Source organism: Sus scrofa, chromosome 9 (assembly GCF_054392235.1).
Source record: "Sus scrofa isolate SSC_HxYL_T2T_F1_AM1 chromosome 9, Sscrofa_HxYL_maternal_Yorkshire_Landrace_v2.0, whole genome shotgun sequence".
Classification (NCBI taxonomy): Eukaryota; Metazoa; Chordata; class Mammalia; order Artiodactyla; family Suidae; genus Sus; species Sus scrofa.
Window position 1 is genome coordinate 21,627,070 of NC_139391.1, and position 17,265 is coordinate 21,644,334.

General features: G+C 41.5%; 2 protein-coding genes across 4 annotated transcripts in view; one reads left to right on the top strand and one right to left on the bottom strand.

The window, feature by feature from the left end:
• Nucleotides 1-17,265, top strand: part of LOC110262276 (uncharacterized) — a 149,340-nt gene that overhangs the window by 106,351 nt on the left and 25,724 nt on the right. The window lies entirely within an intron of this gene.
• The window catches only part of RAB38 (RAB38, member RAS oncogene family), a 63,571-nt gene that overhangs the window by 18,218 nt on the left and 28,088 nt on the right, over nucleotides 1-17,265 (bottom strand). The window contains exons 2-3 of one of the 2 annotated variants that reach the window (XR_014814867.1): nucleotides 14,748-16,899; nucleotides 14,329-14,487 (exon numbers count right to left, since the gene is read on the bottom strand). Coding sequence is in view for 1 of the 2 variants with exons in the window: in XM_003482585.4 (XP_003482633.1) it covers nucleotides 16,619-16,899 (281 nt within the window). In the remaining variant the exon portion in view is untranslated. Of the gene's footprint in view, nucleotides 1-14,328; nucleotides 14,488-14,747; nucleotides 16,900-17,265 lie in introns of those variants that run through there. The other variant, XM_003482585.4, reaches the window with a different exon arrangement.

The window sequence follows — 17,265 nt, forward strand, 5'->3', positions numbered from 1 at the left end:
GGATATTTTACTTATATAAGCAAAGTAATAAATTAAAAATGAAACTGGAGTTATAGATTGATGACTCAGAGTAAAATTTAACAGACATTAATATAAAATCCTACACTTGCGTTCAAATTATCAACAGTTCAATTATCAACAGCTGTCAAATATGACCTTATTTGACAGTCTATTATTTTCAAAAACAAGGGGGTTTTTAGATGACCATGAGTGCAGCAAGAGGTCAACAGTTTGGATCCAGCTGTTAAAAGAAACGAACTCAGACCAGATTCTATTTTAGACAGTACAATACTATCTAAGATAGAAATGCCACCTGGACCAGCTAAGTGAAAGCCTCGTTATACCATGCTCTGTTCAGTCTATGTCTGGTGTGTTGTCAACAGATGTGGTCACTATACTGAGAGAAAAAAAAAAGCATAAGAATCAATCACAGAGCACCCAACCAAGAGGGGAACCAGAATGGCAAGGGTTCTCAAAGCCATTTCACAGGAACAACGGGCAGGTTTTCTTAACAAAGAGAAGTCTTACAAAAGAGTGCAAAGTCATTCTGTGCTGAGGATTTGTGAAAAACAAGTAAGAAAGTAGATGTTGGGAGTTCCCTTCATGGCACAGCAGGAACGAACCTGACTAGGATCCATGAGGATGCGGGTTTGATCCCTGGTCTTGCTCAGAGGGTTAAGGATGAGTGTTGCTCTGAGCTGTGGTGTAGGTCACAGACGTGACTTGGATCCCGCGTTGCAGTGGCTGTGGCGTAGGCCTGCAGCTGTAGCTCTGATTAGATCCCTAGCCTGGGAACTTCCACATGCCACATGTGTGGCCTGAAAAAAAGCAAAAAAAAAAAAGTAGATGTTGGAAACATTCTAAATTTGAAAATAGTATACAAATGTTCAACATTATCCTTTGGAACATTCTTGGCAAATAGCAAAAGCTGACTTTTAATCTACACGGCAAGCTTAATTTACAAGTTTCCTAAATATTTTGGCTCGTTCAGAGACCTGAAACTTAAATTTGCATAATTGCTTCTAGAGTTAGATTTTAAATATCTCCATCCACCCCCAAATCTTGTGAAAGCCATGCTCCAGTCAGTCCCTACACACCTCTGATCTAGGTCAGAACTACCAGGGACTTAAAGGGAAGTGTCCTGTTGACAACAGCAGAAGGAGAATCAATCCATCATCTTACTTGCCTACTTTGATTTTCAGACCCAGTAACTAGCAGAAACATAGTGACTAAATCTAATTTTTGATGATTTAGTGATTGTGCATAAATGCTGTACAATATTTGTTTGGTTTTTTTTCTTGTCCAACATCTTCCTACTGTCCTACTGAGAAGAGTAGCACAGGAAAAGAAGATGAAAACTCAAGGCTAATTAAATGTACACTGTGCACTGAGAAGAGTGCCCTGTGTCTAGTCTCAGCTCTTCTGCGAAATACCTACTCCCTCTACTTCTTCCTTTCTCTAGGGCCTCATTTTTTTGTCTAAATGCTGGGAATCTCTAGGGAGCAGTCCTTGGTCCTCTTCCCTGCAGCCTGGACTTTTCTTTTGAATTCCAGAATCATATACAACTCCCAACTTGACATCTGTGTTTAGACATCTTCTAGATTTTAACATACACAAAACTGAGTCTTGATATCTATCCACACTGACTCATCCACTTATCAGGACCCCTGGCTCAGAAAGTGGCAACTGTAATTTTCTAGTCGCTCAAGACAAAAACTCTGGAGCCATTCCCCAATTTTCTCTTTGTCTCATAGCCCTCATCCATTTCATCAGGAAATCCTCTCTGCTGTATGTTAAAAAAGAAATACATGTAGAGTCCCCATTGTGGCTCAGTGAGTTAAAAACCTGACATAGTGTCCATAAGGATATGGGTTCAATCCCTGGACTGGCTTAATGGGTTAAGGATTTGAAGATGCAGTTTGGATCTGGTGTTTCTGTGACTGTGGAATAGGCTGATGGCTGCAGCTCTGATTCCACCGCTAGCCTGGAAACTTCCATATGCTATGGGTACAGCCATAAAAAGAAAAAAAGAAACACATGTATAGTTTGATTACTTCAATTTTTCTTCCTCAGATAATGCAGTAGGTTCTTAGCTAAACTCTTGCTTCTAATCTTTTCCAATATAATCCAAGCTCAGTATATAATGACTGCTGAAATCAAATTATAACTCCTCACTGATCAAACCTGATATCTTCCTTTCTCACTCAGACCAGAATCCAAAGTTATTACAGTGCTCTGAAGACTGAACATGACTCCATCACCTCTTACCTCACCTCTGTCATCCCAGGAAAGTACAGTTCCTGCCACGGTGCCTTCGCATGTGTTATCCTCTCTTCCTGGACCACTGCCCACCCCAAACCCCACTCAGGAATCTATATGACTCAATATTGTCCCTCTTGCAAATCTTTAACTTTAGGAGTTCCCGCTGTGGTACAATGTCAGCAGCATCTTGGGAGCACTTGGCCGCAGGTTCGATCCCTGGTCCAGCACAGTGGGTTAAGAATCTTGCATTGTCACAGCTGCAGCTTAGATTGCAACTGTGGCTCGGATCTGATCCCTGTCCAGGGAACTCCATGTGCTGCAGGGCGGCCAAAAAAGAAAAAGAAAAAAATAAAATAAAACAGACTTTTCAATACCTATAGTTTAAAAAAAAATCTTTAACTTTGAAAATACCTGAGTGAAAACCTCCCTGGTCATCTGTCTAAAATTGCTCTCCTCTCTTTAAATTCCTCCCTGTATTCTATGTATATATTCATTGTACATATTGGATTGTATATATCCAATGGATATATGCTCTTGATTCCTTCCTCGTGTTAATTATCTCCCTGGCACTTACCAGCACCTGATAAACTACATATTGCACTTATCTATCTTTTTATTACCTGTCTCCGCCTACAACGCAGGCTCCAAGAAGGCAAGGATTTTATCTGTTTTGTCCAGGTACAGCCCCACTGCCTAACACAGTGTCTGTCACACCGAGGAGAGATTCTCAATGATTATTTAAAAGAATGAATAAATGAAACCGTAAAATAAGGAGTTAGACAACAAGATGATTTTGAAGTACCCTCCAAATCTAATTTTCCTGTGTTTCCATGCAATGGTAGAAGGCATAGTAACATGAAAATTGGAGGACCGAGTATGGGTTTCTGTAACAGTGTTAACAGAAGACCTCTTTGGACTTTGATCATTTGAATTTATTGCTCCTGTCTGTTCTTCTCTATAAAAATCTGAAGCATAAGACCTGCACTTATAATCAAATGAAACAGATGGTGATAACTCTCTTCGCAAAGGAGCTCTTCCTTTTCAAAGGGACTCACCCAGGGAGAGCTGCCACAGGGAGCCCCCTGAAGTAGCACTTAAAAATGGGGTTTACACACAATATTTCAGAAGCACACTGCCTGGGTAATGCCAGGCACCCACTGCTGTCACCCTCCCTTTCCTTTTGGGAACCCTGGAGGACATGAAACCTGAACGGACACGCCGTATGGTTCACAACGATTGTGCCTACTCTAGAAAATTCCAGGTAACCAAGAATTAGAAAAGTTCTCAACCGAGAACTTCCTTCCCCCAAAGCAATCTGTGACAGGCAAATTTATTCTCAGAAGACGACTCTACTTCATTCGTTCAAGGACATGGATTTATGGCTCTTGATTTTTCTGTTGGCAGCTTTGCTACATTATTCCTGGAACCATCTAATGACTTTAGAATGCACCTGGACACGCAGGGCTAGCTTCGTCTTTGCACAGCACCCCAGCTTGCTAGGTCAGTGGACAGGCTGCTGGGGAGCTGCTGCTGCTGCTTCCCACTTATGTCTAATGGGCTATTGATTTTTCCCCCAATCCCAGCAGGTTCTCCCAAAATCAATACCTCACTAGTCAGTGAAGCAGAGGAGATGAAACAGAAGGCCTTGGGAGAGCAGGGCTGTCACCCACAAATCTAAGGGTGCTTCAAAGATGGCACATGAGACACATCAAAGAAGGTAAAGGACCACAAAACAGGGACAAACAAAATCCACACCGGAAAAAAAAAAAAAATGAAGTATTGCAGGGAGGGAGAAGGCAAGCATGTCTTAGTAATAAAACTCCTTCTGAAATAAGGAAGCAATCCTTTCCAAAAGGTTCTGACAATGGCTTTAAGAGGAGACAGAGCCTTTGCCCACTGTTTTTAAAAGTAAATAGTTGGGTAGATCCAAAATCAATCAGGCCTGAGTTTAAGTCCTAGCTCTGGTACCCTTTTGCGTAAGTTACTTAAATCCTGCTGTACTTTAGTTTCTACATTATACAATGAAGATAAAATAACATCAATTTTAAAAGAAACTGGAATGAATTAAATTATATAATGACTAAGACTGAGTCAGAAACAAAGTGGACAATTAACAAAAAGTCAAAGACCATGGACACCTTCTAGTTAAAGATGGCAAACCGAGGAAATATATTTATTTCTATTCTTTACCAAAATTCTGAAGAAAAAAAAAAGATTTCAAAGAAACAAAATATTTCAAATAGAATCTCAGAAATTAAAAGAATAAGCAAACATGGACGAGCATTCAGGGGGATTTCACTACAGTTGTAGAAATCTGAAAGTCATGGAGCATAGTAGTGGATTTACTAGGATGTACATATAGCATGGTCTAAAGGGTATGGAGAGGGAAACAGGAATTATCAGAGAACTCAGTAATTCCCACCAAACCTACAAGAGTCCCAGGACTCAAATATGGAGAGTGGCTGAAATCAAGAGGACTAGCTGAAGGTGAGAAAGGGAGATGTCAACCGCACCCCTTCTCCATTCTTCCATGGAAACCACTAGCAGCCAGGCATCTACACCCTCAGTCAAATAATGGTTTAGCCTCTGAATACTCCAAAGAAGAGACTTGAGACTACCAACTAACTTCCTTATATAGATGGTATGGGACTAAAAAATGGAATCAATTATAAGTCTATATGGCAGCTGGGCTGTGACTTTTCCCCTCTGAGAACTCTGGCATCTTCACCCCTAGCAGGAGAGAAGAGTTCTGTTGAGAAAAGACCTCTGAGAGTTGATATCTGGGAGTCCCCACTGACAATTAAGCTGAAGTGAAACCCACTAGTCAGTTGTCAACAGCCACTGATCAACAAGCCTACCTGAGCGCACAGAGCTTTGTATCTGCTTTTAATGGTCTTGTTTCTAAACGTGAATGTTCTGCCAAGGATCATCAGATGTTTCAGGGCAAAGTCAGCATAAAAGAGAAGAACAAAGTGGCTGAAAAATAACTAATGAAATAGGTAATGTAAAAAACAAACAAATTGGTATCTTCACAAATACAGGAAGTTATTACATTCTTAACTAAGAACAGGATGCTATGAAAAAGAATAATCAGAGAATAGGGAATCTCTTCAGAATTAAAATTATGACTGCTAAAATTAAAAATTAGAATAAAAGTACAAATTAAGTAAAAAATATGAAGAACAAAATAAAAATCACAAGTGCTGAAAATGAGGGTAGATACCTTAGAATAAAGATGAGAAGCTTGTCTTGATTTCTGAAACACCCAGGGACCCCTAACAGTGGCTTTCTTATGTCCCTCTGCACAGACCCATTAAAAACAAGCGCCTCTCACTGGTCCCCTTGGATCTTCCTTTGGGAGCTCTCTTATCCTTGGTGACTCATATCAAATACCAAGGAAGCTGCCTCATTCTCAGGTAGAGGTAAAACCTCCTTCCAGTGCTCTCACAGCTCTGCGGAATCCACTCGATTTTATAGAACTTCATACTACTATAATTATTTGTTTATATGGGTTTTCTTCCAGGAGACTGAAAACTTCTTAATGGAAGTTAACTATGCCCTCACAGATGCCTCCATGCTTAGCAAAGTGGTAGGCATTCCAGGGATACATCAGGAATGAATGAATTGCTGAGTGAGTGAATGAGTGAGTGAACAAAGTCTAACACAGGTGCAAATCAAAATCACAATGGACTGTTTTCCAAAAACACACATTCTCTGCCCCTCCAGACACCTCTGAGATAGGGTCAAGGCATCTACGAGTTTAACAAGCTCCTCGGGTGTTCTTGATAGACAATTTTGTTCAAGAAACACATCACTGGACGGAGTTCTAGATTAGATCTCAAGTCTAGGCCTGGTTTCTCCAATGAAAATCATTGAAAAGCCTCTCTGGAACTCTGTTGATGAGTTTTTTTTAAAAAAAAGACAAATACAATATTTACTGTGTGCAGCCTGAATGACAGTAGCTGAAACAAATGAGAGGTACACATAAAACAAGATTATGAGAATTTCAATGAAGAGGAAGCTGCCAAACTCTGGTTCTGAGGTGTGAAGGAGGAATACACTGGCTGATGAAATCCTCAGGCTAACGGGAGATTCTGGTGGGATGCTTGTAGAATCCAGCAAAGACTTCGGCAGTTTGGACCCCAGACACTAAGGAAGGCGGCTCTGTCATCTTCATTTTTCTTCTCTACTTCCCCCTTCACACTGTGGGGCACTAGAATGTGCCTGCTGTGCAAAGTGTCTAGAGAGCTTTCTGGATGAAAGGAGCTACATAACGTGGAATCCTCCTGGGAAATACAGCAGTAAATTAATTTTTCTGCTTCTGCACAGTTCCTAAGGACAGAAACACCCTACATAGGGCATCGAAAAGGATAATACAGTAAAAGGATCTTCTCAGCAAGTGCTTGAAAAGCAGTGCCGCAAACTATCCTGTTCCAGCCAATAAACACTGACCAACAGATCACCTGCCACGTACCAGTCAACATGCCCGTGGGTAACCAGGAGGATTCACAGTTCAGGGCAAGGGCCAGGCCCATAGGGAAAAAAGTTTAACATAATGCGGTAGCAGATAGGAGAGCCTACCTGAAAGTCAGTAACGGGTGATGTTTGAGCTGACTCCTGAAGGAAGAGTGAAAGGCAGGTGAGCAACTATGGAAAGTGTGTTCCGGGAGGAGGGAATTCCAAGATGTGTGCAGTGCACTTGATGCAGTTTAGTATCACCAGGGGTTATGATAAACAGGAGAACGAAGTAGCCAGGGACAGACCTGGAGAGGCGGAGAAGGACCTCACTATAAGGGTTTTCTATCCTCAGGAACTTGAGTTTCTGAAGGATGTGTAACCTGGGTGTATGGATCGGATGTTTGGGCAGCTGTGAGGTCTCCCAACCAGATGATCGGATTTGCAGAAAAGCTCATCAATGCAGTTTCTGACATAATGGATTTGAAGAGCTGTCTGGGTGAGATCCAGGCAGAGATCCAGAGAGGCATGAAAGTCTGAATTTGGGAAAGAAGCCACAGCTGGAGGCAGAGATCCAGGAAGAAAGCTGACTCCAGAAGCAGAGTCTGCTGTATTTAATTGTTCCCTAGGGTCTGGGAATGGGAGCCCTGGTCTACCAGTGAAGACAAGAGACCATATTCCATCATGGTTTGCATCCTGCTTCACCCAGACAATGTTTTCATTCCCAAAGGCCAAAGGATTCCACCTGCCTTTCCCATCCTTTCACCTGCTCTTTTCCACACAGTTCGCCACTAACGCAGAGTAAGTTCAAGGTAGGACAGAACCTCAGGAGCATCCTCCTTCCTTGAAATTCTGAAAGACGGGCGCAGAGGCCTTTTTTTCCGTAAAAGATTTTTACAGAAGTAATTATTATGGGGAGTTAGGACAGGATTTTAGAAAGTGCAAACATGGAAATATTATAGATTTCAGACTCTCTCTGCCTCTAATTATGGCTCCCTTTCATAGACAGCACCAGGAAACTCATCAAGTCCCTCTGAATTCTTCTTCTGTCCTTTTGAATAGAGCTTAGACCTCCCTCCCTTCGGTCTCCAGTCTTCCTCCACCTAAGCTCATCATTTTTTAGCTTTCCGTTCCTGTTTCCAGCCCATGCAGAAGCAGACACACTCCCAGAGGCAACATATCTCAATACACAGGGTGCTTCTCAAAGGGCACGAGTGGAGAGCAAGCCTCCCTCAGCAGAGGCATTTTGCAAAAGTCTGAAGAGACGGTTTTGTTTGAAAAAGCTTCTTGCTCCCCTCTGCTACTCTACCTCAACAAAGAATTCCTGCTCTAACTAAATAGAACTACTTATCCAGAAATTCCTTAACTCTAACACATTTTTCCTAAAGATGCCATTAGAGGGGGTGTTTCCTTCGTGGCTCAGTGGTTAATGAGCCCGACTAGGATCCATGATGATGAAGGATGCTGCCCACCATGGGCTGGCTCTAGAATGGTGGGCAGCTCTCGATGGGGAAAGATCATAAGATAGTGCATTGAGGCGGTTGGGCAGGACATTTGGCTTGAAATCCCAACTTTACTACCTACCAACTATGAGATCTTAAGTCTCCAATTTAAACTTTAACCCCCTCATCTGTAAAATGGGAATAATAAACATCTTAGAAGACTCTTTCAAGAATGAGCCATTGCATACAAAGCCACAAGCACAAAAGAAAAATTACTGCTTTCGTAAGACATCGATGACAAATGGAGTAGAGGGCCAGATCAGGTGTATAGTTGACGCTTCTTCTTTTTGTTGTTGTTGTTTTTTTAGGGCCGTACTCACGGCATATGGAAGTTCTCAGGCTAGGGGTTGAATCGGAGCTACAGCTGCCTGCCTACGCCTCAGCCACAGCAATGCTAGATCTGAGCCACGTCTGCGACCAACACCACAGCTCACAGCAACACCAGATCCTTAACCCACTGAGCGAGGCCAGGTATTGAAGCCACATCCTCATGTATACTAGTCAGATTCTTAACCCTACTGCGTCGCAATGGGAACTCTGAAAGCCATAAGGGTTCTGCTGCAACTACTCAACTTGACAGCTACAATGGAAAAGTAGCCATAGACAATATCTGAACTAATGAGCATGGCTGTGTTCTGCTAACACTTTATTTATGAAACAGGGGCAGGCCACATTTGGCCCACAGGTCATAGTTTGCTGATCCATGTTCTTTGGTTTCTAAATTTGAATCAGAAGTACAGCCTAGAGAAGATTCTTGAACTAGACTGTGATAAAGTCCTGCATACCAAGCTGTGGGTATAGCCTGTGGGTTTGTTTCTATTTTTCTGCAATGTCTTAGTCAGGGCTGGAGCACAGATTATCTTCCATATTACTGGCATAGATCTAGAAAACCTCTGGAGAACTAATTATCAAAAGATAAAAATTACAATGTTATTCTTAATTTATACTGATTCCTAAGCAGGTGAGTAGCTTGAGTTTGAGGCTTTTATACTTAAGCACATCTCAATTTTAAGAAATGATTCCATTTTTCATGTAGAGCATTAAGAATCTGTCAAAAGTGATGATTCAAATAGTTATACTACAGACTGGTAATCATTATATGAAATGATCATTTCCTTTAAATGATACCTTCTATCTTTGCTCTGATTTTAGATTTTTAGATTGAGCCTTTTATGTCCTTAAGTGCAACCAGCTCTAAGCAGATCAGCTACAAATACAGAGTTAAATGTGCTGTGTCCTGATTAAGTCAGTGGAGGCACATCCTACAACTCCATCTAAAGTCTTCCGAGATGGTTGCCTAAAATCAGGCGTATCTATTTCCGAATAGCAAATTCTAACAGTTTAAGAGAACAGGCACCTAATAGCAGGCTCTGAAGCCAGAAAAGCCTTCATGCACATTGCTGACAGCACAGACCTGAACAGTCATTCAGTACAAATTGTGTGGAATCAATGAATGCAGCAGTAGCTACCAAGAATTTTTTCATGATTTGACATCTGCAAATTGGGGATAATTAGAGGTGGCCTATTACCCAGTTTAAAAATAAAAAGTTTTTTTTTTATGGAGTTCCCTTCATAGCTCAGTGGTTAACAAACCTGACTAGGATCCATGAGGATGTGGGTTTGATCCCTGGCCTTGCTCAGTGGGTGAAGGATCCGGTGTTGCCGTGAGCTATTGTGTAGATTGCAGACGCAGCTCAGATCCCAAGTTGCTATGGCTCTGGCATAGGCTGGTGGCTACAGTTCCAATTGGACCCCTAGCCTGGGAACCTCCATATGCAGCTCTAAAAAGACAAAAAAAAAAAAAAAATGATGTCCTATACTCAGTCCACTAAATAACTATCCATCCATACTCAAGTGCAATTATCTATGCATTTCCAGTTTGTATAAATGCATTAGATTTCTAAGTGCATATTTTCTAGATGCGTACACAAGAAATGATGTGTGATCCTACTCTTCAAGCAGCTTCTAGAAAACTAGGCACTTTGCTGCATATTTTAGCTTGCAAAGCCATTAAAAAATAATGATAATGAAATAAAGCTCACTAAACTCCATGAAATACACAACACTTCCCCTTAACATGAGAATTCTAGGCCAGCACTTTCTAAATGTGTTCCATTAGTTTGTTAAGTGTTCCATGAGACCAAAAACATTTACAACCGCCATGTGAAGGAGACAGTAAAAAAAAAGCTGTTGAATGTATGACACAGCATTTTAGAAAAATCTGCATTGACTAGAGGACATATTTTGATTTTGAAATGCTAACATAGGCAGGAACAAAAAGTGTATGTTGGAATCAAAGAAATAAAGTAGCAACTATATAGTTTTAGGGAAATCACCCAGGTCTCAACCTTTTTTTCTTTAAAATGCTAATAATAATAATAATACTCTATAGGATCATGCTAAAGATTGAATGCGTTCATAAACATAAAAATTTCTGCACAGAGTTAACATACAGCAAACACCAAGAAACATCGCCATTGCTCTTACTGGAGATTCAGGAAGAACACAGGATATTAAAGGCCTGAGAAGATCTGTAGCAAAGGAGACAGTTCAGTTGGTTTTCTCAAATGCATTTGACCATGTATATTAATCCAGGTTCTCAGTTGCAAGATTCAGAAGCTGATGCTGGCTAAATATGAAATTGTTTATTCAAGGGATGTGGGTAGCTTGCAGAATTACACAGTAAGCTACGGAAACAGTCTAGAGAAACGAGACTGAAACTAAGCTTCCAGAAACTCAAATCCCACATAGAACAGGCATGACGAGGGCACTGCTGCCAGCCACCACCGAGCACAAGGTCCTGTAACCTGCAAAGCTCTGAGGAACTTAACGGGAAGGTAACTGTTCCCCAGGCCAGCAGTGCTCCTGTTTCTATGTCGAGCACCGGAGTGTGCTGTCTCCCAAGGCTGGAGGCCTGTTCTGCCACCTCCCTCCCCAGGAAAAAATGGGTTCTGCATTGCACCTTCTTCCTCTAGTTGCTCACTTCTGAATCAGAATGATTTGTGGAATGTAGGTCATACACTGGTGCCCTAACTGCAAAGAGAGCAAAAGAAGAACATTTTATGGGATCTTCCTGTGGAGGTGAGCCTCCCATGGCCAGAAGTTCTCTGAAGAGGGCAAATGTGTTCAAGAGTTACTGGAAAGCCAAAACACATGAAAAATGTCCACCTCACTGTGAGTCTTCCCCTAACAACTAATAACTTCTTATAGAGAACACGGTTGGGTATATTCCTTCCTTTAGCAGGACACACATCCACATTCTTCTTTTTAGCTTCAGGGAAGACATGAAAATTCAATAGACTTTAATGTTAGAAAGTTGCTTCCTAGGGCACCCACTGATCTTAGAACTTTCTGAGATAGAGGGTGGACCTAAAAGTCACTATAAATAGGATAGAAATAGACAAGGAAATCTGCCAGGAGTGGAGCATGAGGTCAAGGCTGCATGAGCAAGGGCCACTACACTTTTTTCTGTGATTGTTGTTCTTTTTTAAAAAATTATTTTTATTCTTTTTATTTTTAGGGCCGCACCTGCAGCACATGGAAGTCTCCAGGCTAGGGGTCTAATGGGACCTGTAGCTGCCAGCCTACACCAGAGCCACAGCAAGGCAGGATCCAAGCTGCATCTGTGACCTACACCATAGCTCACAGCAACATCAGATCCTCAACCCACTGAGCAAGGCCAGGGATCAAACCTGCATCCTTACAGACACTATGTCAGGTTCCTAACCCACAAGGAGAACTCCATGTGATTGCTATTCTTGTCACTACTGAGGTAGGTACCACTTGCCTCATTATCTCCCATCCACACCGGCATTTTCCTGGTACCCTGCTTCTGAACACAGCTACATGTACATCACTGCACCATAAGAACAGAATGGATGGAGCAGTGTGGCAAGGGCTGAGATACAGAAGCAGACCCTACTATTGTGTGCATCAGAGCCAGGTACAGGTGTTGACACCCAGACCAGCAGATGGTCTGTGGGAACAGATGACAGGGATAATGTGGTGTGTGTGTACAGTGGGATCAGACATGACACATTCAGGGACCCTACAGACATTATGGCACTTACTCTCACAATAACCCTAAAAGGTAGTCTAGTGTGGCTACAGAGTGAATCCAAAGGAAGTAGTTGGTAGAGATGCAGGCAGTGGGCACCAAGACAGCACCAGGTAAATGGGACAGAAGGTAGCAGGGCCCCATCAGCCATGGAGATTCCAAAGCTGGACAGGATTCCCAACTTTGGGGAGGCATTAACAATAACAGGCCAGGGTCTTCATTCTTTTTTTTTTTAATGATTTTTACTTTTTCTATTATAGTTGGTTTACAGTGTTTTGTCAATTCACGGCCTTCATTCTAAAGAGACAAATCTACCAAAGCATATTATAAAGACTGAGCTTGCGCACAGGAATGCATAAAAGAGCCATTTTTAGAGTTCAGCTATGATGTGGCCAGTGAGATGTATGGGAGCTCCTGATCTATGGGCCGACCATGTGAATTAAATTACAGACCAGAAATGGGTCTGTTATCAGTAATTATGTTAGGACCACAGGTATAATCCAGTAATGTTCCAGGAAATGGGACATATGATCACCCCAGTTACATATTACTTACCCTGAGTGAACTAAAAGTCACTAACATAGCTGAAAAAAAGGAAAGAATGCAAAGGTTGAAAATTAAAGAAAACCTGACTTAGGAGAGACTGTTTTGACTGTTTTTCCTTCCTTTTTTTTTTTTTTTTTGTCTTTTTAGGGCCGCACTCGCAGCACATGAAGGTTCCCAAGCTAGGGGTGGAATCGGAGCTAAAGCTGCCGGCCTACACCACAGCCACAGCAACACAAGATCTGAGCCATCTCTGCGACCTACACACCACAGCTCATGGCAATGCCAGACCCTTAACCCACTGATAGAGGCCAGGGATTGAACCCATGTCCTCATGGATACTGGTCGGACTCGTTAACCACTGAGCCATGATGGGAACTCCTCCTTTGCTTTTCATATTTGAAGAGATGATATGAAAAATCAGAGAAGCTAGCATGCATTTATTTTTTAATGTTTTCTTTCTTAATTCAGGGCTAAAGGCTACCATGCTTATTCCAGTAATAGTACAAGGCATGAAAATTCTTGCAAAATGTTTCTTTAGAAGATTGAAGAGTAAGAGGGTACATTTCCCTGGGTAGTGGGGTCAGCAGCAAGGAGGAGGACAAATTCCTCTAACACCCTGCCAGTTTCAGCTTCGAGCATGGCCAAGCTGATGGTGTACCCACAGGATTTCTGCAGGATGTGGCCATGAGGACAAAGCCAAGGGTTGTGGGCTTTGGCTCATTCGACATTTTGGAGACGTAAAAAAAGGAAATCAGATGCTTATCACCAGACTGATTATGATGTCACCCAAGAGGACTCCCACTGTTAGGTGATTCACTTTCTGAGAGAAAGATCTTTATGGGAAGTGGTCGCTGATCCCAAATGTAATCAGAGACTGAATTGGGAGCTGTCTCCGAATGCTGCCATCTTGGCTTCAGGCAGATAGTTGGATCTGGGGCTCTGTTTTGTAAATGCTGAAATACTATCCTTAGAAAGTAAGCAGAGCTTTATCAGAGATCGTTTTTAAAAAAGACCTTTTGAACAGTTTGACACTCCAGCTTGTCAGTGCTACAGTTTTGTTCCTGCATCTAGGTGTTGATTTTGAATACTAGCCTGGCACTGGGAAGTGACTGTCATTATTAAGACATTCAGAGGGACAATTTCAATGAGGTGCGTTTGGGGGAAAGAGAATGTGGGTTCTGCCTTTTACAATGAGGCCTTGTACCCTCTTGGTCATACTAGCAGTTAAGTGCAATTAAGCTTTGTGAAATTCCCTCCACCCTCTCTCTGTACAAAGCTTTCCTTCAAAGTCTACACTCGGGGATTTAGAGGATTAGAAACCCAGTATCTAAGTACATGGTGGGTCAGCCAGGCCTTAAGTTAATGAACATCATGCCCTTAAGCAGAGTTTGACATTGCAGTGGTTGTGCAAGAAATGTCAGAGTGAGGTGACAGAAAATGTCCAGGAGGTCCTTTGTCCCACAAGCAATTTCAACCCTCCCCACAAATTCATAAGCATCTTCCTTCTTTTCTTTTCTTTTCTTTTCTTGCTGGCACTTATTAGCTATCCTACATTCTAGATATTTCATGTATGTTTTATCATTGTTATTGTTATACATGAAGTCAGGATTCTGTTTTGTCAATTTCTCTATTGCCAGAAGCTACAGCTCCAATTCAACACCTAGCCTGGGAACCTCCATATGCCACGGGTACAGCCCTAAAAAGAAAAAAAAATGTTGAATGAATGAATGAATGAATGAACAACTGGTGAATAAATAGGATTCATTCAATATAGATTGTCCTCCACATATAAGCTGAGAAAAGGAGTCTCCAAAGTTCTACTCTTTTATCTCTGTGCCTGGAGGCTTTGGGGCTAGAGCAGCGTGGAGGCTTTGGGGCTAGAGCAGCGTGACTCTTTTGAAAGAAAGGAATCTGAAGGAAAACACCGGATCTGGGAATGAAATTGAATGTGAGGCTAAGGAACAGGAGAATGGAAGAATTCATCCCCAGTCTGAAATTTTTTAAAAAGCCTAGACTAACATCCAAGCTCCAGACTATTAAAAATGTAACGTTTCTTACATTTCCATAACTTAAATCTGTAAGTGTTGCTTGACGTATCTCCCTTGACAATAATAAATTCTTTAAAGAAACAAACCAAAAAGGTTCAGCGACAGCCAGGAAGTAGAAAATAACAGATACTGTGTCCTGAATCAAAGGAAAAGATCCTAAAAAATAGAGGAAACAAAGGATTTTAAAGGAAGGGAAAAAACATACAAGCACACTGGGTCCCCAAGAAGGAAAACAAGGAACTGAGAAGTAAACATTTCTAAACCTAAGGCCAACTTAGAGACAGCGCTGAGAGAAGGCGGCACTGAGATTCTTCAGGGAACAGCTGAAACAAAGGGACATCCCACTCGGACAGAGTAAGGGACCCCACCACCCTCTCCTCCCTCTCCGTCATTTCCCACACCAAGAAGTTGCTTATTCCTGCTGGTGTGTACGCTTCAGTGATATTCTTATATAAGGGTTTTCTTCCCAATCTCGAAAGCCATTATCCTAAGGCTCTGTCACTTTTCCGCAGGAATGCAACAATACCATGTCACTGTCGCCAGGCTTACCTGCCTCCAATCTATCGTTCCATAGTTCCCAGGGCAAATCTGACCATTCTGCTCTCTGGTGTAAAACTGACAGAGGCTCTTCCCAGCCTATTTGAATGACGTCCATTCAAGTCATATTTTCAGACTATTCTCTAACGAGGCACACGAATGTTCACAATAAGGCCTAAATGTGAATTCCGTAAGAGCCAAGACATCTTATTCACAGCTAAATCCCAAACAACCAGTGCAGTGCCTGTGCTCTGTAAGTATTTAATACAAGTTCCACAAATAAATAAAAATGGAAAAATTGTGACATAAAATTATGCAGAATGCAATCCTAATAATGTGAAACATACATGTAGGCGCACAAAAGTATCAGAAAAATACAGCAAGGTGATTATTTCTAATTTATGCTTTCTAAAATTTTTTCAAAACTTAGGATGAAACTAATTCTCTCTCTGATACTGAGATACAAAAATATAAACAAAGACAAAAAGGAATAGAGCAAAAATCATGCACATGACATGTCAGGTGACAGTGTGGGGCACAATGAGGAGGGTAAACCCCTCCCCATGAGACTGTGGACTCTGCACCTTCCAGCCCTGACTCCGCCCCCACTCCCTGCTATTCCAAGGGAGTGCGCAGTGCCACCCCACGCTAGGTTCTTCACATTTCTATTTGCTCTCTACTCTCTCACCCTACTGTTCCAGTGTTCCCAATGTGCTAGTACTGTTCTTGCCATCTTTTCATTTCCAGGGCAAAGCAGAGTTCCTGATATATAGAAGAACATACGAAGTGTTGATGGAATAAACTAATTAATACTTGCATAAAGCAGTGACACTGCATGTGAGGCCCCTTTCTTTCATTTAGTCTAAAATTATACTTACCTAATAGGGTTGTTTTGAGGACTAAACGAGAAAATGCACATAAAACATGCCTGGTACATAATAAGCACTTAATATAAGAACACAGATATGAAATATTATCAATGGGATCATGTACAAGTTGCTTTGCCGCCTTAGCCATAATCACCTTAAATTGTGGATAATGATTCCTGCCTTGTCCACTCATCCCCTTGAAATGAGAAAGAGCTTAAAGCAGTTTTGGAATCATAAATCATTAAACAAACACATATTAGCATGATGACAATGACAATGATTAAATGCCATTTTCTTTGTGAATCTTGCCAGTCCTAAGTTTATCCTTTAAGGGCACGTTACCTTTGCTGATGTTTCAAACCATCCTACAAACCCATGCTCCTTGCAGAACTGGTCCATCTTGAGGCCATTGTTCATGAGCACATCCTTCCCCTGGTCACATTTGTTGGCCAACAAAACCACTGATACTGGTTTGCCATTAGGGAGACTTAACTTTGAGTCCAAATCATTCTTCCACTTTGTCACTGCTTCAAATGTAGCTGGCCTGGTGACATCGAAGACAATAAATGCACCCATGGCTTCTCGGTAATAGACCCTTGTCATGTTTCCAAATCTTTCTTGACCTATTACCAAAAAGAGAAGGAAAGCAAAAACTCATTACAGTTTTAAATGCAATCATATACTGGAACCTAATAAGACCACATATGAACAGATCACTCAGTAAAGTGTTTCATTGCTTATCTTTAAAGAATGCACTAAATACACAATCAGGCAGCTCTGCTTTTGATCTTTGAGTCTGGGGGGATTCATTCATTCAATAAGTGAATGATTCATTCATTGAAATGTCTGTGTACCATGTAACATTCTAGAACTGTGCTAATATGGTATCCCACTACCCACATATGGTTACTTTGGTTTAATTAAAACTAAACTTTTTTGTATTTTTTTTTCTTTTTTGCCACATAGGCAGTATGTGGGAATTCCTGGGC